The sequence below is a fragment of the Melospiza georgiana genome, chromosome 12 (genome assembly GCF_028018845.1).
Source record: "Melospiza georgiana isolate bMelGeo1 chromosome 12, bMelGeo1.pri, whole genome shotgun sequence".
Classification (NCBI taxonomy): domain Eukaryota; kingdom Metazoa; phylum Chordata; class Aves; order Passeriformes; family Passerellidae; genus Melospiza; species Melospiza georgiana.
In genome coordinates, this window is record NC_080441.1 from 7,207,523 (window position 1) to 7,228,382 (window position 20,860).

The 20,860-nt window shown below is 44.7% G+C and overlaps 1 protein-coding gene across 1 annotated transcript in view; it reads left to right on the forward strand.

The window, feature by feature from the left end:
- GPC4 (glypican 4) overlaps positions 1–20,036 on the forward strand; it is a 67,953-nt gene extending 47,917 nt beyond the window's left edge. Inside the window, exons 4-9 of the mRNA XM_058032867.1 lie at positions 7,783–7,948; positions 13,689–13,819; positions 14,024–14,170; positions 14,570–14,706; positions 16,862–17,037; positions 17,862–20,036. Of these exons, the coding sequence (XP_057888850.1) occupies positions 7,783–7,948; positions 13,689–13,819; positions 14,024–14,170; positions 14,570–14,706; positions 16,862–17,037; positions 17,862–18,073 (969 nt within the window). The 3' untranslated portion in view covers positions 18,074–20,036. The remainder of the gene's footprint in view (positions 1–7,782; positions 7,949–13,688; positions 13,820–14,023; positions 14,171–14,569; positions 14,707–16,861; positions 17,038–17,861) is intronic.
- The last annotated feature ends 824 nt before the right edge of the window (positions 20,037–20,860 follow it).

The following is a 20,860-nucleotide window of genomic DNA, read 5'->3' on the forward strand; positions in this document are numbered from 1 at the left end:
TTAGAAGGATATTGTTCTTGTGTGAGTTTGGGAATAAAGGGGTAAAAGAAGAGAGAATATTGAAAAGCTGCAAGTATGCTTGATTTCTGAGCCAGAATGCTAGAAAAGAACTTTAAATTCAGCCTTGAATGGATCAAAACCTGTACCACTGCACTGAAATACACAAGAGAGAGAAAGCACAGACTTTTTTCAAACTGTTTAAACCCCACAGTTTTGCTGCTCAAGTGTTCACCCCTCAAATTCCCTTCTTTGGACCCAAAAAGTACAATATTTTCTAGATCTGTTGTGAACAGCAGATCTGTACAGGGTGCTGTTTCTGCCTGTTAGAGATGTGCCCTGCCTCTGAGGCTGGCTGCAAGGGGCTGGGGGCCTCCAGTGCTTCCCTCTGTCCTGTGCTGGTGCTGGGTGCTTTCTCCCTGACCTCCCTGCCCCTGCCTTTGGGAGATGGAAATCTGCCTGTCCCCTGATCACCCTCCTGCTCCTCACCCTGGGCAAGCACTGAAGTCAGCCAGGTTAAATTGCTGCCAGCAGTGACATTTCCTGCCCTGGCCAGGGCTGCAGAAAAGGAGCAAATACAAGGCAGAGCCATGAGTGACTGAAAAAGGATGAGAACCTGCAACTGGGCACTTCTCAGGCTGCTGAGATGTTCCCATAATTTCGTGTCATTAAAACCACAGCCTGGTCGAGGGTCATGACACCTTTGAGGGTGAAGTGCTCTGGGGCTTGTAGGGTACAGGTCAGCTACAGGTGTGGGGTGAGGGTCCTTGTTTGGAGGGAAGACGTGAAATCAAGGGCTAGGCTCCCTGAGAGCATTTTGTAGGGTCAGGAGGAGCTGGGAGGGCAGGTCTGGCTGGAGGTCAGCAGCAGAGGCACACAAAGGCTGAAGCATGCAGACACCCAGCATTGAACCCCTCTGTGTCACCATTTCTCTGCAGAATGTGTGGATGTGACATTCTGCGCTTGGCAGTGGTGGTGAGAGTTTTCTGGAGCTCCCCAGGAAATTTATTCTGATAAACTGTTGTTTTGGCATTCTTTTACTACTTTTCCCTCCTGTGTCCTGTAATTGGAGGCAGAACTTCTGGGAGCTCAGGAGGCTCTCAAATCACCTCCTCAACCAAGCATTTGTGTGCTGAAAGCCACATGAGATAAAACTGCCACCAAAGCTTCTGGGCTGCTGGACAGGGTCTTCTAGCCTGTCCTTGGGAGCCCTGGGAAAGGCAGCACCTTGAATGTTCTATGCAAGATACTGTGTTTAGCTTCGAAGCACAGTTATGAGCCATATGAAATAATGCAGTTTCATATGAGGATTCCACCTACTTCCTCCTCTGGTGACATTAGCAACCAGGAGGAGGCTGCTGGAGATGTCCCAGTGGGTGGAGGAGGTCAGCTTTCTTTGTATTGGCATTTCTACCCTTATGAAGGGTAATGGTAGCAGCCAAGGAGGGAATTTTCTTCAAACTGATAATGAAGAGAATTGCAGAGGGGGACAGGTGATTGCCTTCCCACAGGTACTCCAAAGCTGGAGTGGGAGTCCAGTGGCTTTTTACCCTTATCTTGAATGAGGCCCCTGTGGAACATGAGTTGAGCTGTTGGTTGGCCTGCTGGTCTGCATGAGCAAATTGAACTATGGCTTGTGTCATTTTTGGCATGGGTGGTGAATGTGGACCAGCCATTGGCTTAGGAGAAGCAATGATGAAAATAATCAAACAATGAATAGATAAGAATTAAGGCCTGTGTCATCACAAATAGCAGGGCACCAAGATGTGGTTTTGGTAAAAGTTGTACCCCTAGTAATTACCATTGGAGGATCTAAAAGTTTAGTCAGAGATGCGACCTCCCTCTGTGCAGTTTTTGCCCTTGGTTTGACTTTAGGGGGAATGTGGCTGTAATCCTCTTTCAGAAGGAATTTCATGTTCCTATATCCAAGGGCTGCAATATCTTGCTTAGGCAAGAGCCAGCCTTGCCAGGGAAGTGACAGAAATGGAATATGCTGCTTGCATGCATGGGGAAGGGACAGGAGGGCAGCACTTCTGCTATGTGGGTAACTAAGAAACAGCCAGAGGAGCTAAGGAGCCCTTTATTGTGTAGCAGAGGGACCTCCAGAGGGGCAGTGCTCTCCAGGCAGCAGGTTGCAAGCTCTGAGGCCACACCAAGGGGCTGCCCTGCGCAAGGACATTTCCTTCCACATACCAGGGGCAAGCATCAATGCAGAAAACAATACCAAGCACTTCTCCACATCAAAGATGACCCTGAGAAGACCTGCCAAGAATGTGACTGCATCTGCCTCAGTTCCAGCCATCTGAGGGCCTGTGCTAGGCCTTCAAAGCATGCTGGAGCAGCAGTCAGCTCAGATTTAGGGCTGGGAGTGCCTGGGTAGGACTCTGGATTTGGAGTAGATGGTGTCATGCAGGAGTACTCCAGTCCACTGGCATGGTTTTCGCTTTTTCTTTCTTTGCCCTGCACTGTGGTTCTGCTGCTATTTTTGAAAACAATGTGAAGGATAATTAAGGATGATTTTGGTTGTAGATGCTGGGATAAATATCCCTGCTGCTGTAGTTATTAAAGCAAGCGGAACACTCCTCATGATGCAGGCAGGGAGAGGCTTGTTCCTGCAGAGAACAAGCTTGATGTAAAGGCCCTTTGGTCCCAAGGGCACCATTAACAGGAGATGCAGAGCCTCTGTAAGTGTTCAGAGGGAGAGGCATCCACCTGGCTGGCACCCTGAGGTCCCCCATGCCCCTCATGGGCTGGGGCTGCTGCTGGGGAAGACAAGCATGTGGATGTTAAACAGCAGCTCGAGTGCCTGGTGCTGTGGCTCTCAGGAGCTCTGCTTTTCCTCTTGGCACTGTCACTTGTGGAGTGGGGGGAGCACACTGTGAGCAGGGAATTGAGCAGAAATGTACTCTTGAACTTCTCCTCACACGAGATAACGCTGCCATGGGTAGCAAGTGTTGAGACAGAGTCATGCAGTTCCCAAGATCACTCCTAAACGTATTCCCTTATGCAAGACCTCAGGGGCCTTAATCTGTGGTTGAACCAGATGCTGTCTAAATTATTAATGTTCTAGCACCAGGCCAGCAAAATTGGTTAAATGTGTAGTTAATTCCAAAACACTTTCATTGGAATATTTGGGGTGGGGAAGCAAAGCAGGAGCCTCCCAAGTGATGTTCTGCTTCACAGTGAGCTGAACGTCAGGACCAGTGTGTGCCAAGATGATGTTCTTGTGGGTTCTTGCACAACACTGAGAGAAGGAAAAAATGATGCAAGTAGGCTTGTGTTGGTCTCAAAATCGATGACAACTCACTTGATGACTGCTCACCTTAGAGCATCTTGCAGGCAGCTTCAGAGTATGTTTTTGAAATCGTCTTTCCATGTCACTGGGAAGTTACTCTTTCAGTCTTTTAGCCAGTATTGCTGTCATTTTTTTTTTTCTTTTGGCAAATAAACACGGTATGAAACAAAAGTAATTTCATCACATTTATTTTCAAATTTTTGGATTTTTGTTTTCTGGCAGCTGTGCTGCTGGCATGGCAACTGTTGTTGTGCAAGCGTGGAAAATAAGAAAGCCTGAGTTATCAATGTTGTTATAAATAGTTATTAAAGCTGACAGGATTTTAAATGTTATTATTAACATTCTTAATGTTAACTTGAGGGTAGAATGAGAGAACGTAATGTAGCCCTGGCTGTCTGACAGCTGTGGGAGCTCCCTGCAGGACTGTCCATGGTTGGAGTTCTGTCATCCTTCTTCAGCTATTCTTTGCCTTGGGAAGGAGTTGAAAAAGAATCTGGTTGCTTCTCTGAACTTTATCTGCTTGCACAGATCAGTTTATCTTGAGTTTTGGTGGTTTTGTGGTAGCCTGTGAATAAGGCATTGCACTCCTTAGGTGTGTACTTTAGTGGTGATGTTTCTACCAGAGGAATGCATCCAGCTGCAATTGCCAGCAAGTTGGAAAAGGCTAAGGGTGTAACAGTTTCCCTCATGTGAAACTCTGAAATGGGACAGGTATGACAAGGTACCAAGAAAAAACAGATTTTATTATGCCAAGAGTATGTCATATTTACAGGAACATGATTTTACCTTTACCAGTCAATATAAGTTGGGACGTTACCCCAACAAATGTGATATGAAATGTTTGCATTAAGCTCTGAGTTGTTTACTTTTCACTTAATTTTTGTGAATTGTGTGCATATCTGTATTTTTAAGGAGCAAGTTTGATAGGAAGATTAGTGCCAAAACACATCTGTTAGCAGCTTTTAATCTTCACGTTTGACAAAGCGTATAGATATGGACAAATTGTAATTTACATGATGAAACCGCAGGGTGATGGATTGCTGCACTGGTGTGCAACGCCATGGAAAGGAAATAAATTTTACAAGATAAAAGGGAAGGGACTGGAGTGCATTTACTTCTATCAGAAGCTTTTACAGGGTATGTGCACTGCAGCTACTACTACCTGGGCTCAAATCTACCAGAGTAAATCCCCTCCAGCAAATAAAGCTTTCTTTGGTACTCTGCTTTATTAGAAAGGAGATTACTTGGTTTTGAGGGTCATTCTAGAGTACAGTTTGAATGAACTTGAGTTGCTTTCCAAGATAAACACAAGCCCAGAACAAAGCATATCTGGGTTTACTGTTACATACAATGGCGTTTTAAGAGCTTGCACCTGGCGTGGCAGGGCCAACATTAAAAGCTTGTGAAGAATTGCCAGTGCAACATATGGCACACCCCACTGACAGAGCCAGAGCTGGTCTGCACTGGGTACAGGCCCCGTGCCAGGGGTTAAGGTTCTCTTGCAGTGATACTCAAGCAGTTAAGCATTTATCACTGTTGTAACGAGGTGCAATTGCTCATAGCCTTCCCCACAACTCTCTCTGTGAGTGATCTCTGATTGTGCCTTCCTGTTGCTTTTTGACATGATAAAACACCAATTCTAGACTGATGAATTTGCCCATTGTCTTCCTCTTTACCTGCAACTGTATTGCACACTAACAGCTTCCCTGTGGGTTACATCCATCACTGGCAGGGCTCAGTTTGGCAGTCTGTGCAGGCTGGGGTTTGTCTTTTCCATCACCCCTTTGTGATCACGCTCTGCTCAGCTCCGTGCAGGACTCAAACCTATGCGGGGAAGGAAGCGAAACCTCACTTGCTTTAAAATCTTCCTATATCTTTGCTCAAAGGACCTGATCCAAGTGACCAGTGCATATTGCCTGCTGTGGAATGCAGGGAAGCAGCTTCAGTTTCCCCTGCATCTGCTGGGATTCATAAAGATCAACCCCTATGGAATATCAAAGGGGGGATGCTGTGGGGCTGCAGCCGCTCGGCGCTCGTGGGACGAGGTGGGAACCTAAGATGGGAAGGGGCCTCCTGGGTCATGGCTCTGTGGGGGGCTTTGTGCAGCATGCTGCCATGCAATCCCTTCCATAAAGCTGCAGCTTTCCACAATAGGGTTGAGGCATCCTCCTGCTCCTCATTCCAGTTCAAACTGCTCTAGCACCTGGCTCGTGCTGTCAACATTTTCCTAATTTTTCTTCCCAAGGAGGATGCAGAGCACTCCTTTGAGGGATAGCAATGCTAGAATGGCCAGGATCAACTGATAAGCCTCTGGACTTAGCATGGAGGTCCTGTCACTCCCTGCTAAGTGACACAGGAAGGGATTTTTATCAGAGAAACAACTAAACTACTAAACTTGAGTGTCCTTCAGAGCTCTTGTCTCTGGGTGCGAGATGTTATTTAGTTCCCCCTGCCACTTTTTTGTTGTGCAAGGACTGCACCATCTGGATAGCAGATGATACCTTTACATTTGTCTGTTTCCAGTTTTACAACTATAAATCATCTGATTTAGCTGGTTTCTGTTGCTTAAGCTCTTAGTATTTGATCCAGCTCTCCTTTAAAGCCATGCTGTCCCAATAGGGAGCCTTCTGCTGGGGCTCCTGCTCCCACTGTGCCTTCCAAATATATATATAGATAGATATATGTATAAAATAAAGAATGTGTATATGCTCTGGAGCATCTGAATCAGATTCCACAGCCACCACAAACAGCTTTCTACATGGGTTCTCCTTTTCCTCAGCCATCCAGGCTCTTTGTGGACAAAAGAAGGGTGCAGTGCTGTCTGATGAACATTGCTGGCCAGCCAAAATCCAGTGCTGAGCCACATCAACTGCAGAAAACTGTCCTTCTGTCTCTAACCAGTTCACTTGCCTGCTGAAGAGAAACCATGGGTTTGAGTTGTCAGAAGCACAGCAGATCTTTATCTGTAATCTCTTTCCATAAGAAAAGAGGGTTTAAAATTTTGCTGATGTTACTAACAAAGCTAGCTTCATTATGCAATGCTTTTTTTTTTTTCTGATTTGTTTTTGTTAAAATCTGTCGCCTCCTAGTTTAATGGGCTGTCAACAAGGTTTTGCACCAGAAGATTAGGTTTAGTTTCTCCATAGTCCTCACACTGAGGTGGGCAATAGTAAGGTCCTCAGCATATGTGTGGTACCAGATCTTCCTCATGTGCATTCATCTCCACTTTGTCCTGTTGTCCTCTGCTGTGAAGTTAGTTCCCAGACCTCCAGCACCTGAAGGCCATCCACATCTCCAGCTGTTTGTGTTGAGGGACTGTGCTCTTTCTCAGGGGTGTTGTGTGTCTCCTCCAGCACAGTCTTGGATCACAGCCTCTTTAGAGCACTTCCCTAAATGCCTTACAAGGAGTCTCAGGTACAACGTTTAAAAAACCAGACACCACTTCTGCTTTGTCAGGGAATCTCTGATTGCATCTTAATTTTCTATTTTCATCTGTGGCTAGTTAACACTTAAACTTGCTCTTGAGGGAGCTTCTCTGTTCAACACTTCAGATGGACCCACCATGTGGTCGGGATGGAGCTAATGCTCCTTGGACTGGCTGGATGGAGATGGCTTCAATGAATGTTTTGAAGCTGGGCCAGAGGGTGAATCAAACATGAATGATCATGAGTCACTTTGGAAAACAGCCCTGCTGAGGGCTCAGGGGTGACGTGCCTGCTGCAGACAGCTCCACTCGCACGCCCAGCAGCTGCACCGAGGCTTTGAGGGTCCTTCCAGCTTGTCCTCAGCTGCAGGGTTGTAGCTGCCACCTCCTTGGGGTGTGGGGAATGGTGTTAGTGAGCGTGATGAGTGCTGAGTGTAAATGAACCTGGGTATCTGTCATGTAAATGCTGTGTTGAGGGACTTGAATGTGATATAAAGGAGCTGGTCTCTGTGCTGCAGAGCCCTGCTGGGCGATTGTCCAGGAGGAGCCACAGCCCCGCTGAGGAGGAGGGCATGCTCCTGGTGGGTTTGGTGCAGGGATCATCCCATCTTGACATCCCACTTTTTCCTGAAAAATCCCAGCATCATCATCTTCAGCATGTGTTTGCAGTAGGGCTCAGAGAGTGCAGCTTTGTGTGACATCTTTTGACTTGGGTGCATTTTGCTGCCTTCCCTGAGCCAGAGTGCTGCCTGTCCCCTTGGAGTGCCTGTCCTTGCAGCCCTGGGAGGGGTCCCACATCCTACAGGGTGTCCTACATGGTGCAAATAATGTTTTGCAGAGATGGGGGCTGTCTGTGTCCCCTGGAGTGACAGATACACCCAAGGAGGTGACCCAGACCCCTTCATCTGAAGCACATAAGCAGGGACCAGATAACTGATGCCTGACCCCACTGCATCTCTTCTGCACAGCTCCATCCCATGCACCTTGGGGTAAATGTGTGGGGTTTTTTTGCTTTGGTGACTGAGGCCTAATTTTCTTGTTCTTTTTTCTTTTTTCTCTGGTAAAGGTGAACCCCACGCCGCAGGGAACGCGGGCGCTGCTGAAAATGATGTACTGCCCACACTGCCGGGGCCTGGTGTCAGTGAAGCCCTGCTACAACTACTGCTTCAATGTCATGAGAGGCTGCTTGGCCAACCAAGGGGACTTGGATGCCGAGTGGAATATCTTTATGGGTAAGGCAGTATGGGTTAAAACTGCACTGGTAGTGTGTCTCTCACCTGAATAGCATTGTAAGTGGCTGCGCTGAGCTGTACCAGGTTTTTCAGATATCTGTGATGAGTATCTTTTCCTTCCACACCTCTGAGCACAGCACACCTTTTGCCATTCACATTAACCTCCAAATAAATGAGAATGTCGTGCCAGTGACTTTCGTTGCAGCAAGCTTTAGGAGGATGGAAGTGGCGTGGGCTTGTAGGCTCAGAATGTTTTTTCTTGCTGGATCAAGCATGTGTGCAAGCTGGTTTTTCTATGCTACTTACACCTTATTGTCACCATACAGCTGGCCTTCCTGAAGTCAGTTTTCTCCTTCAGCAGCCTGGGAGTCTCCTTGCCAGCCATGAAGAGCTTTGGGAAAAGCTGTAGGCCGGGATTTTACACTAAAAAATTGAATGGGATATGTCTGAATCTGTTTTTAAACAGCTCATTTGGTGCTTGGCCACCATCCTTTTGCAATGTCAGCAGGTCTTGTATGAAACTGTGCTAGTGCTTTTGCCATCCTCTTCATCCTGTTTGTTATTTCTCTTCTGTGCTTACACACAGTATCTATCATTCAATACATAAAATTTAGACTGAAATGTTAAATTCTACCTTGGGTCAAGGCTTGTTAGAATTGGCAGTGCATCACATTTTGGGGCACAGGCAATAGATAATGTTAAATGTTTTCATTTGTGCTACTTTTCTAGGAGGTTTGATTTATCTATGATTGAGCATCCTTTGGGAGCAGTCGCTTCCCTCTAGTTAATGTGTGATGAAGTGCACATGTAAAGTATTTGCTGCTACTGAAAGGGCTGTGGTGCTCTTTCATTCCACTCATGGAAAAAAAAGAAAGTTAGAAAGAAAATATTTCACTAAGTTGCAAGATTAAAAAAAAAGAAAAAAGAAATTGCTGCTAGCTGACATTTCAGGCTCCATTTATGTCTTAGAACTTGTTTTCCTCTGTTTTGTGCACTGGATTTTCACTTTGCTGCCCATGTCAACTGAATGTGTGCAGGGTGTTCTTTTCAGAGGGCATTTTTGTGTGTGTGTATTCCATATAGGGAGCTAAATGTGACACTAAGTTGGGTTTCCAAGTCATTCTCTGGGAGGCTGACACCCCAGCCCCCCAGTCCTCTCAGCCGTCTTTCTCATGAGAATATTAAGTATTTCAACTACAATTGTTGCTGAAATAGCTCAAAGCCAGGAGACTTGCAAACATCTAGAAAAGAAGAATCCCATGAAAGGGAAGGGCATAATGCCAGAAAACAGACAAAAGCACAAGCAGCTAATTGCTGTAGGTGGTATGCAGCTAAAAACGAGCCTCGGGGGAAGCCGGCGAGCCCTGTCACACGAGACTGATCAGGGACTGCATACAATAATTAAGATTATTAAACAAGACAAAATAAATACATGTGATTCCAGGTTGGAAGCAAAGCTTGCTTCTTGCAGTGCTTCCTCCCCAAAGGGCTTCTTGCCCACTCATTACTTAAGTGTGATATTAAGCTTTGTTACATTTATTGGCAGTATTTGCTTGATTCCTGCATTCTTCGTTGATGGTTGCAGTGGAGTACAGATACAGAAAACTTAAGCTGTACTTTCTTTAGACAAGTTAATAAATGAGCAGGTGTTGGTTATGTTCCAGACTTTGGTTTCTCTCTCAGTTTGCCACTTGAGACAATTAAATTAAATATATCTGATGTTTAGAGCAGGGCATATGCCACAAATATCTTGTGTGTGTGGTTAAAGGTTTAAATAATTAAAGAAATAACACCCAAAAAAATTTCCCCCAAACCACCTCACAAAATCCCCAAATCCCACCTCCATGGTCTCAATGAGATTTTGCCTTGTGGGTTTAAGTGTCAGGTTATGGCAATGATTTATTACGAGTCAAAAGCAGATTTTGAACATATCAATTTAAAAATAGTTAAATCAGAGAACTTGTAGCAAGTGCTGCAAGTCTGTATGAATGTGAAATGCTCATTTGTGTGTGCAAGTGGGTCTATAAGTAAGTCAATTATGTAAAGCTGGGATGTAAAGTTTGTAGGTTTTTTGAGACAAGAAGACTTTGTAATTCCTTATTTCTCCAAAGTACCATTTAAAGCTGAGGAGTATGAAATAATGACCGAATTGTACTCTTTTCTCCCCTTTAACTATCTAAATTATTTCTCCCTCTATTCCTGACACAATTGTACACCAATTAGACAGGGGTATACTTTGTTTCAAACAGGCTGTTGGGGGGTTGGAGCCTTCCTGAATGAACAGTGTTAATCTCCAGTGCCTTTTCATGATTTTTTTTTTCTCCACAAAGGTTTACTCTGCTCAAAGATGTCGAATTCAGGCTCCATATACATATCTGGAGTACTACTTTGTGTGCAAAGAATTTTTCCCCCACCCTGCTAAAAAAAAAAGATTGTTGTTAATGAATGGTCAAGGTCTTCCCCCTCCTTCCTTCCCCTTTTAAATCAGATCTTGGGGTTAAGACTGAAAACTGCCTTTTGTTCTTCAAGTCAGACAGTGAGGCTGAAGATGTGGGTTTCTGATTATTGGTGGCACAATGAGAAAGAATTGCTTTCCTTCATGAGAGCGAGGTGCTTTGTTGCCAGGGATTGTCTCAATGCCAGTAGCAAGGACAAATGTATGCAAGAGGAAAAGGGTCTTTAAGGGATGATGCTAGATGGTGTGTCTTGGTTGGTTTTTTTTTTTCACCTAAATCCACTTCTATCTCCCCATCACAGGGAGGAGAGACAATCTTTGTCGTGCTGTGTGTTTGTAATACACGGCTGGGATACATTTTTCTCTCTGCCAGAGTTGGGGATTTTGGTGAAGCAAAGCTGAGCCATCTCACCGTGGCTTATAAATATCATTTACTTTGCACGAGAGCTGGGGCAAATAATTGTTATTTGTAATCAACCCCTGTCTGCTCCCCATAATGGAGAATCTGTTTCTGTGAGCTGGGTTGCTCGGAAGGTTGGCTCCTGGGGCCAGGGCAGGAGCTCCCCTCCTGCGGGCAGCGGTGCTGGCGGTGCCCTGAACCACAGCCAGCCTTGGCCACGTCACTGGGGGCTGCACAGGGAACCACTGCTGGCCACCACTGCTCTGGGGACACCAGCCAGCTCCTGCTGGGAGGGAAAAGTTTGCAGGATGCCTCCAAAATCAAAACTGTGGATGAGGCAGAGCCCCCCCACTCTCAGCCCTTGCTCCTCCCCACCCCTTTCTAATGAAAGTTTATTTCGTTTAGTGTTCCTTGCCAGTATCAATCCCAACTCCAATTACTCCTTTCCTTATCTTTTCTCGCCAGCTTTGGCAGCTCTGCTGGAGGCCGAATGCATTTTCTCTCTGGGCAGTCAAAGCAGAGGCTGCATTCCTGGGCTGTGATACATGGAACGCCATGGCACCCCTGCTAACAAAGGGCCCAATTCGCTCTACATTCCCATGGTCTTGTGGATGGCCTGCCCGGCTCAAAGTTTACAAAGATGCCAAACAGCCAGAAGAATTGGGGTTTATGTTTCCTTTCAGTCTTTCACAAACACTTTATTGATCTGTGGCCTTTCCTGGCCACTCAGAGAATTAAGTAGTTACAAAATGGAATGATTTTTCTTTTTCTTTTTTTTTTTTTTTTTTTTAAACTGTGCATTTTGTGGGTTTTATTATCTGTCTACTCATAATATTTTTATTTGAAATGAGCGGCTTCCTGCACACTGCACTGGGATGTTCTTTATGCGCGTGAAAAACCCCAAAAGCTTTGACAATGATGAACACATTTAAGTTGTGCTCCACTTGTTTACAAAAGTCTCCATTTGGTAGCACATCAAAAGCATTTTTCTCTCCTCCGGCACAATGGTATATTCATGCTAGCAGTCATTACTCAGAGATTTGAAGCATCACTTTATTGGAGCCCACCACAATACAGTCTAAGACTCTTTGTTTCATTTGTTATTACCGTCTCCTTCTTTTTTCCTTTTTTTTTTTTTTCCTTTTTATTTTCTTTTTTTTTTTCTTTTTTTTTTTTTTTAATGCATTTTGTTCAGACCTGTTTGTAGTCCCTGATGGTGAAATTCCAGCCATGCCCTGCAAGAGCTCTGTCACTGATGCTGGTGGTATGTGCCTGCAGAGTGAGGGCCTTTCCTGGGGCCACCAGCTCCTCTGGAGCTCACTCCCTAAACACCCACACCTTGGTGGAGCTGTGTGAGTGAGAGGGGCTTAATTGAATGATAGTCCTTTAACTAACACCCAGTAAATCTTTGGAATATTGAGTTTTCTTTAAAAAGTGGATTTACAGGCTAGGAAGTCATCTGCAATTCATATTGGGTGTTCTTGTGTTGGATTATTATTATAATTGTTGTGTTTTGTTGTAGTTTTCAATAATAATGATAATAACTTTGCATACTCAAATAGCTTTGTTTTATATTTTTCATCTTTTTTTAAGGTAATTTATTTAACATGACTTGGGCACTCAGGCAGAGCTATTACTAAATTGTTTAGTATGTAGAGTTTCTTTATAGGGATTTAACAGATAGCCAGAGCCCACAGAAGTTTTCTGTTTGTGCAAAGTACCTTCTGCACTGAGGAGGAGGATGAATGTCATGAGCAAGATGAATAGACTGAGTGTGGAACGCCCATTTCTCGTTAATGGAAGGAACCAGGCATATCTTAGGAGCAGGGAGGAGCTCCTTGGGGCCAGAGGGGCTGTTCTGTCCTTGTCACTCAGGCTAGGAAAAATTGAGGAATTACATGCAACTGGAAAAAGATGAGTTTGTGGCAGAGCATCATGAAGTGATGCAGGAGAAGAGACCAGCAAATGTTTTGGGGTTGAGGGAGTTGTTAGCAGTGAAAGCTAACAGTAATTTAAGGTTGTGATGGGTGAAAAGAGACAAGAGCTCAGTGCCAGGTGTACTCCTTGAGACACCTTGAAGGGGAGAACCAGAGAGAGGGCTTAAATGCAGTGCAGGGGGAAAGCCTTAATGGCTGTAATAATTTCCCAGAGGAAGTAGTGGAGGGTCCAGTAGCTGCTGTGTTTAATGATGCATTTGATGAGGACGTGCAGGTCGGCACAGGAGGAGTGACCTGGTGTTGGCTCAGAGACTTTCCATCTCCCCTTGCTTAGAGATGTGCCAAATACATCATGAGTGCACAGCATTCACCCTGCTCACACAGACTCCCTCCCTTGTGCAAATTGTCCATGTAGTGCTAGGAGTTGCAATCCCTTGGCTTCCCCAGGCAGGAAAAAGCCTGTAGCTCTCCAAAAGGGAAAGATGGTATCAAGGATTATCTTGGACCCTTGCATGTTGGTGCCTTGTGCTCAAGACCAGCATGAGGAAGCTGATGGCTTTGAAAGAAGTCTTGAAAAACAAATGACACAAGGCAACCTTTAATAAACCAGCATGGAAAGGAGAGTGTTAGTAATGCTTGTTCTGATGGGAGGAGCTGATTACAGGCTGCTGTTGGCAGGCTGTGATGGCTTTTGATGTTCATGAGCCTGTGGTTTGGTGCTGGCAGCCTCTCAGAGCCTGGTGAAGGTGTAGGCTCTGGGAACTGAGCAGAATGTTTCCTGGAGATGTGTGCTGGTCAGAGGTGACACTGCAGTGGTCAGTGTTCATGTGCTCCAACTGTTACCCTTCTTAACTCTTATTCCTGAAGCTCCTCCATTAAAAACCTTTGTTTTTCTGTGTGGTAGATCCTCCTCCATTACAAACCTTTGGTTTTCTCTCTCTGTGTTAGATTCGATGCTGCTGGTAGCAGAGAGGCTGGAGGGCCCTTTCAACATTGAGTCTGTCATGGACCCCATTGATGTGAAAATTTCAGATGCGATCATGAACATGCAGGAGAACAGCATGCAGGTGTCTCAGAAGGTAAATGGGCCAAGAGGACACTTGGAATTTTTTTTATTTAATGTGTTTTATTTCCCTATTCTTGTCAATATGTTTTTTCTTGGATGCCTTTCCAAGTATATATAAAACTAATGTGTTATTTTGGGCGGGGGCTGCTTTAGAGCCTGGGAAAGGGAGGCTCTTGTGACCTCTTAGTTCATAAAATCCTTTCCTTCTCTCACACAGGTTTTCCAGGGATGTGGCCAGCCAAAGACACTTGCCCAAGGCCGGACTGCTCGCTCTGTCTCTGAAGGTGGTTTCACTGCTCGTTTCCGACCCTACAACCCCGAGGAGCGACCCACAACCGCTGCTGGCACGAGCCTGGACCGACTGGTGAGTGCCTGCTCCTGCTGGTGCCACACAGGGGCTCCATTCTCGGGTACCGCAGTGTGTAATTCACCATTTTTAATTGATAGGCTTTCTTAATAATCCTTGGCTGTCTTAAAACTCTCTGAGGGGTGTAATCTGCCCATAGCTCTAGACATTAATTACCTCAGCGCTTCTATGTCAGAGAAGTGCCTGTGTTAAAAGCTTGGCTTATGAATAATATGTGTTTGAGGAGCAGTGTTTAATTTTGTATTAAAAAAGTAAATCAACCATCAAAACTCACAGCCTGAAGATCTGGCCTGTACATGTCTGTTGTGATGAAAAAAACCTTCTCAACTTCACTTTTACTGAGCGTTTGGTATTCTGGATTATGTCTTGTGTTCCTTTTTTTATTTTATTTAATAGGTTACTGATGTGAAAGAGAAGCTGAAACAAGCCAAAAAATTTTGGTCATCTCTCCCTGGCAACATTTGCGATGATGAAAAGATGTCTGTAGGCACTGTCAATGAGAATGAATGCTGGAATGGAAGCGCCAAGAGCAGGTTTGGTGATGCTTCCGCCCCTGGTTAACCCTTTCCCTCTCACCCCAGACTTTCCCTGTGTCCTGATCCCTCTCCCTGAGCCCTTTTCTCCTACAGGAGGGATCCCAGCTTGCCCAAGACAGCCTGCTGCCATTACCCCTTTTGTTTTTGTAGATGGGAAAGTTGGAATGTAGCACCAAAGTTACAAGCTCTACATGGGGGTTTCTTTTAGAGGAGAGTGTGGATACCCAAATAGATCATCTCTCCTTGGACTGAAGCCCCTTACTAGTTGTTCATGGAACTGGGGAGATCTGTACAAAATCTGTATCCCAGCCACAGAGCAGAGGTGCTTGTGTTGTCTGACTGTGCTGTTGCCCCAGTGCCCCCAGTTGGTGTTTGCACCAGGAACTGGTTTCTTTGTAGAGCAAGGGCAGGGGTGATGGAGGGTGGAGACCTTCTCCACTGCTGAGGTCAGTGGCACAAGGGGGCCAGTGGTTTCATTCACACTTTCTATGGAAAAAAGAGTTACAAAACTCTTTTTTTTCTTTTTTTTTTTTGCTTGTAAGGAAGAAATTGCCAACACATGAGTAAGCCAGCGTTTTTTTGTCATATGGTTTATGTAACTGTTTAACTTTTATTTTGGAAATAAAAGTTTCTCCTTTTTTTTCTGTTTGCTTACTGAGGAAATAAGCACAATCCAAGATGTTCCATTAAAAAAAAGGCAAAAAAGCAGTTGTCTGGGGTTTTCCAGCAGTTTTTCTAAGCAAAAGCAGGTTCTGCCCTTGATGGTTTTGGGACACAGCACTAAGCCAGGCCTCATAACTTTTGCACTGTTTTGTGTGTGCCTAAAACTCTGCCATACTTTGCTAGGGCAATGTTTTGGGTGTATGTGACAAGAAGTGGTTCTGCCTCCTGAAATCTTGTTTATCAGCAGCCTCTAGGGGCTTTTCGTAGCAGATACCCCCAGTGTGTGCAGGGGCACCAGTATTGAGGGGAGATGGAGATTTGGCAGGACTTGGCAAGGAGACAGGGCAGGCTGGATATCCTATGTGGGTTGAGCAAGATAATTTGCTTTACTATTTTCTCCTTGACTCCAATAAGGCAGAAGTTTGGTAGTCTTCCACACTTTGGTCTCAGACTTCTTTGAAACATATAATACTGATGACAAATAATAACAAAACTGTCACCACCAATTATCATTGTCATTGTCACTCCCATACGTAGGGCAGGGTTTGAGCATGCTTTTCAGAGTATGATAACATCCTGGTGTCCAGGATCAGTAGACTGTGCTAAAGGCTTTTCTCTCTCTTGTGAGAGAGAAAACATCACAACTAAGTAATGTTTTCTTCTGTTAAACTGATCTTTCTAGCAAGTCAGGGAATTGGAGGAAAGGGCAATGTCCTATCCCTGCTGTATAAGATGAGACTCCAAATACCTGTGTCAGGAAATGCATTCTGTTGGGTTTTGTTGCTCAGTCTCTCTTTTAAACCAGGAGTTTGTACAAGTGTTCAGACCTGAGCATGTACACCTTCTGGAGCTGAGCATCTTGGCTCTCCCCTTCTCTGATGAATGGGGCTGCAGGATCTAATCTTCAGCATCACAGATGTTTCTCCTGCTGGGGTTATTAGGGAAATTGCATCTCATGTCTGCATGGTGAAAAGTACACATTTAATATCCCAGCTTGATGGTTAAGGTCCATTACTTAAAGTCAGAATGACGCTCTTACCTCCAACAGTTACTCTAGGTTTCTGTGGGATAACTATGGTCTTTAAGGTTGTGTTCCCAAAAGTGTCATCTCACTGGCATCAAGACATCTCAGCACCTTGTATTGCTCTGCAGCCTGCAGGGAGCTGATTTATGCTGTTGAAAGCCATTATTAATATAAATCCCAGATCTTCCTTTCCTTTTCAAGTTGGGGAGAAAATTGTCATTCCCCTGCCCATGTGGCACAGTGTAAATGAAAACAGTGCTTCATTCCACATGCTGCCGAGATTGCAGGGAGGGGAGATGGGGCAAGAAGGGCTGTGTGAGGTGTAGCATGTGCAAGGATGCTGTTGGGCTCAGAATGTCACCCCGACTGAAAGCGGGGATGGCACTGCAGAGTTCCCATGGTGTCATCGGCACCTTGCCATGCTGCACCTCTGGTATCAACAGGAATGGTTTCTTTTCTTTTCAGGTACGACTTTGCAGTGACTGGAAATGGTTTAGCAAGTCAGGTGAATAACCCCGAGGTTGAGGTGGACATTACCAAGCCAGACATGGTGATTCGCCGGCAGATCATGGCGCTGCGGGTGATGACCAACAAGCTGAAGAATGCCTACAGCGGCAACGACGTCGACTTCATTGACATAAGTATGTTTGCTCTCGTTTGCCTTTTGCTTTCTTCCTTCCCTTTTAATTGGATTTCATGCTAGCACGGGTAGCTGGTTAAGCTTCAGCTGTGGGTAAGCATGTTAGTGAGGAGGGTGGAAACTGGACTCACTGACAGGCTGTGTGAGGAGGGGTGCTCCCACAATGCCAGAGTGGTTTGGGTTAGAAAGGGCCTTTAAAGGTCATCATTGCATCACCCTGCAATGAGCTGGGACATCATCTACTACATCAGGCTGCTCAGAGCCCCATCCAACCACAGCCTGACCTTGAGTCTTTCCAGAGATGGGGAACCTACCACCTCTCTGAGCAGCCTGTGCCACAGCGTTTCACCACCCTCATCACAAAAGCATTTCTTCCTTCTATCAAATCTAAATCTACTTTCTTTTAGTTTAAAACCATTACCCCTTGTCTTAATGCAACAATCCCAGCCCTCTAAGTCTGTCCTCATAGAAAAGGTGTTCCAGCCTCTAAGTATTTCCGTGTCTTCCTCTGGAAGACCCTTTCTATGCTGGAGTTCCCAGAGCTGGATGCAGAACTCCATGTGGGATCTCATGAGTGGAGTAAAGGGGGTGAATCCCCTCCTTGACCTGCTGCTCACAGTGCTTTGGGTGCAGCCCAGGATGTGATTGACTTTCTAGGCTGCACCCAGCCTTGATGACTGCACACAAAATTCACATTAACCAGGCGACCCACACTTACCTCTCATGAACACCAGAACTGCCACACTTTCCTTTTGCCCCTGCTGCCTTGTGCAGGCAGCAGAGCAGCGCAGCAGAGGAGCTCAGCAGGTGTGTTTGTTTCCCCAGGCGAGGAGAGCAGCGGCGAGGAGAGCGGCAGCGGCTGCGAGCTCCAGCAGTGCTCCCCCGAGTTCGAGTTCAACGCCACCGAGGTCACCGGCAGCTCCAACAAGAGCGACAAGACCGTGAACACTTCTGCTGCTGCCACCAGAAGTGGTCTATCACAAGCAGCCTTGCTCCTTAGCCTTTTGTTCTTGGCCATGCAAAGACAATGGAGATAATTGTGCAGCATAGGGGGAGGGGAAAAGACTTTTATTATCAAAGGTAGAAGGCACCTGCTTTCACTTTTATACCATCTAGAGACTTTGCTTTTTAAGTTAATGGACAACAGTGTACAGTTTTTACTATGTTGCCACTGGTTTTAAGATACTGATTTATTTTTTTTTTCCCTTGCTATCCTGGGAATAACAGGAATGGGAAGTACCAGTCTATCCCGTTCACCAAGAATCCATGTTAGAGGTGGATAACAAAAATGTATATACAAGCCTGTAGTTAGCTCTGCATTTGTGTCTTTATCACTTTTTTTTTTCTTTTACTGTATTTCTTACGAAAACAAAAACCCCAGGGTCTTCTCTTGGCCTGTAACAAGTATGTGTTTCTGAAATGAGAAATATCTGTACAGAAGCAGGTTTTATTTATCATGTTATCTTATGAGGAAAAAATAATTGCCCAACAAGCAGAAAATGTTTCATGTAGTTAACTTCCCATTTATCCACATTATGTTAGTTGCCTTATCTGGAGAGAAGTGGAAGTCATTTGTCTTTATTATGTGGTAAAACGGAAGGTGAAGGCAGAACTGGTCATCGTGCCAAGGGCCCCGTTTGCTTAGGGCATCCATGCCAGGAGCAGGTTGTGCTTGCTTTGCAGGAGGTTTGGTTCAATTGGAAGGGACTACAGAGAATTCCCGTTCTGCAGACGCTGAGAAGAGCTGTCCTTTGCTCCCCGGGATCCTTGCAATCAGCTGTAACTCCTGTGGGTCAGTTCCCAACGTGCATCCCCGAGGGAATGAGGCATTAAACTTGTTCAGTTGGAAACAGCTTGTGGTCTCACAGCTCCAAATGCCAACATGTGTCTTGTCTGCACGTTTGTTAGCTGAATGCTGGATTGATTTTTTAACGCTCTCGGTTCTGGTTCCAAGGAATCCTGTGTGGGAGGGCAGGTGGGGAGGCGTTGGGTTTGTTTTTGCAAGAGTTTTGTTTCCTCTCTCATGGGGGCAAAAGAGAAGGAGCAGGCACTGTTGCAGGTACATGGAGGCAGGAGCTGGCAGGGCTGAAGATGCCTCATTTTGGGTGTGTTTGGTCTCCTGGGATCTGATGCCCAGCACCTCTGGCTTTTCAGCACTACCTGAGACACCTTCCTCTCTCTCCTTGTGCTGTTGGAGTTGGAACAATGTTGTGGTGAACAGCAACTCACGAATAAAAGAAATGTATATTTTTAAGAAAAGAGATGAAATAATTTTTAAAAGAGTTTAGCAAAAGCAACGTCTTTGGAAAGACTCAAAAGTTATTCTGCACGTCTCTTCCTGCTTTGGATAGCCTTTAGGTCTGGCTGGATGCCTGGATCTGGGCAGGAAAGCAATTCTGAGAGAAAAGGTTTGCTCTATTCCACCTTTGTGTCATAAAGGATAATTTTCTATTTTTATATTGAAGCATTAATTACTTGTTAGCTCAGGGTCAGCATTATACTCAACTTTATTTTCACACCAAATTTCTGCAAAGCTATAAAGACAAAGTATTCTTGGCTGGTATAAATAATCCTGGAGGCTTAATTTTACTAGAAGTAGCCAGTTATTTATTAAAACATGATGTTAGTAGAGTTAGGGATATTCTGGTTAGATTATTTTTCTTTAGAAAATAAATCATGGAACCATAAAATTGAAAAAATTATAAATTTATGTGTGGGAAAAAATGGATTGTAAATAGCTAAGTTGCCTTGCGAGGAATTGGAAAATGTGCTGATACTTAGAAACTACCTCAGTTCTGAGGAATTTCCTTTCTAGCTTTGAGTGCTATTGCTTTTACTTGGTAGAAGTGAATCTGGTCTCCAATATGTAGCTGAAAGAGTTATCCCTATAGACCTTGTTAGATTGTTTTTAATTTAGAGGGTTGAACTACATCCAGCTGTTTTCTTTCAGCAAAGTTCCCTAACAAAGAGAATTTCTGAATTAAATATTGCTGATGGTTTCCATGACTTTTCCTGATTTGTTTGGTTTCATGGCATTTTCTGATTGCCCTTTAATTATTTAAATGGTTCTAGCCATTTGAATTTTAATCCCGAAATAAACAAACCTTAGATGCACTACCATTGTAAATATATCGCAGTAGGGTCTGACTGGATAACCCTTCTGGCTCATACCCAGCTGGCAGGCCAGCAGAGTTAAATGAAGAAAAAAAAAATAAAAATAAAACTTCTTCAGAGCTCTGAGATTGGTGGAACAAAAGCCCTTATGTTCGGAGCTGCTGCCTGCTCCAGCATCTCCCTTCTTGGCCTAAGTGTTCATATGTAAGAAAGTTGCTTGTAAATTCTCCTGGTTTTGAGCATTTCTGCTCAGAAAACAAAAACACTTCTGAATGTATATTTATCATTTTACAACTAATTGCTCACTAATTGTTATTCCTTAGTTTGGTACAAGCCACCAATGCAGAGACCTCCTATCAGTTTTAAGAGTGTCCAGTTGATTTTGTTAATAGCACAAGAGACTTCCAGTATATGAAGGACAGATTTGTCACCTGGGGCTGCAGGAAACAAGAGTAAACATCAATGTAGGATGATCAAAAGTTGTGTTCCTGCTTTTATTTTGTGTTTGTGTGTGAAGTTGGCTCTCTGACATGAGCTTGTAAACTAAACCATACGGGTAGGGATGAGACATGCTGCTCACTTCAGGGAAGGCATGTGCTCCCCTCTTGCAGATTTTTTTTTTTCCATATATAATCAGTGCCACTATGAGCATGATTTAAAGAAAAATTTCCATGTATAGAATTAATTATTAAAGTTAATGGAGCCGGGAA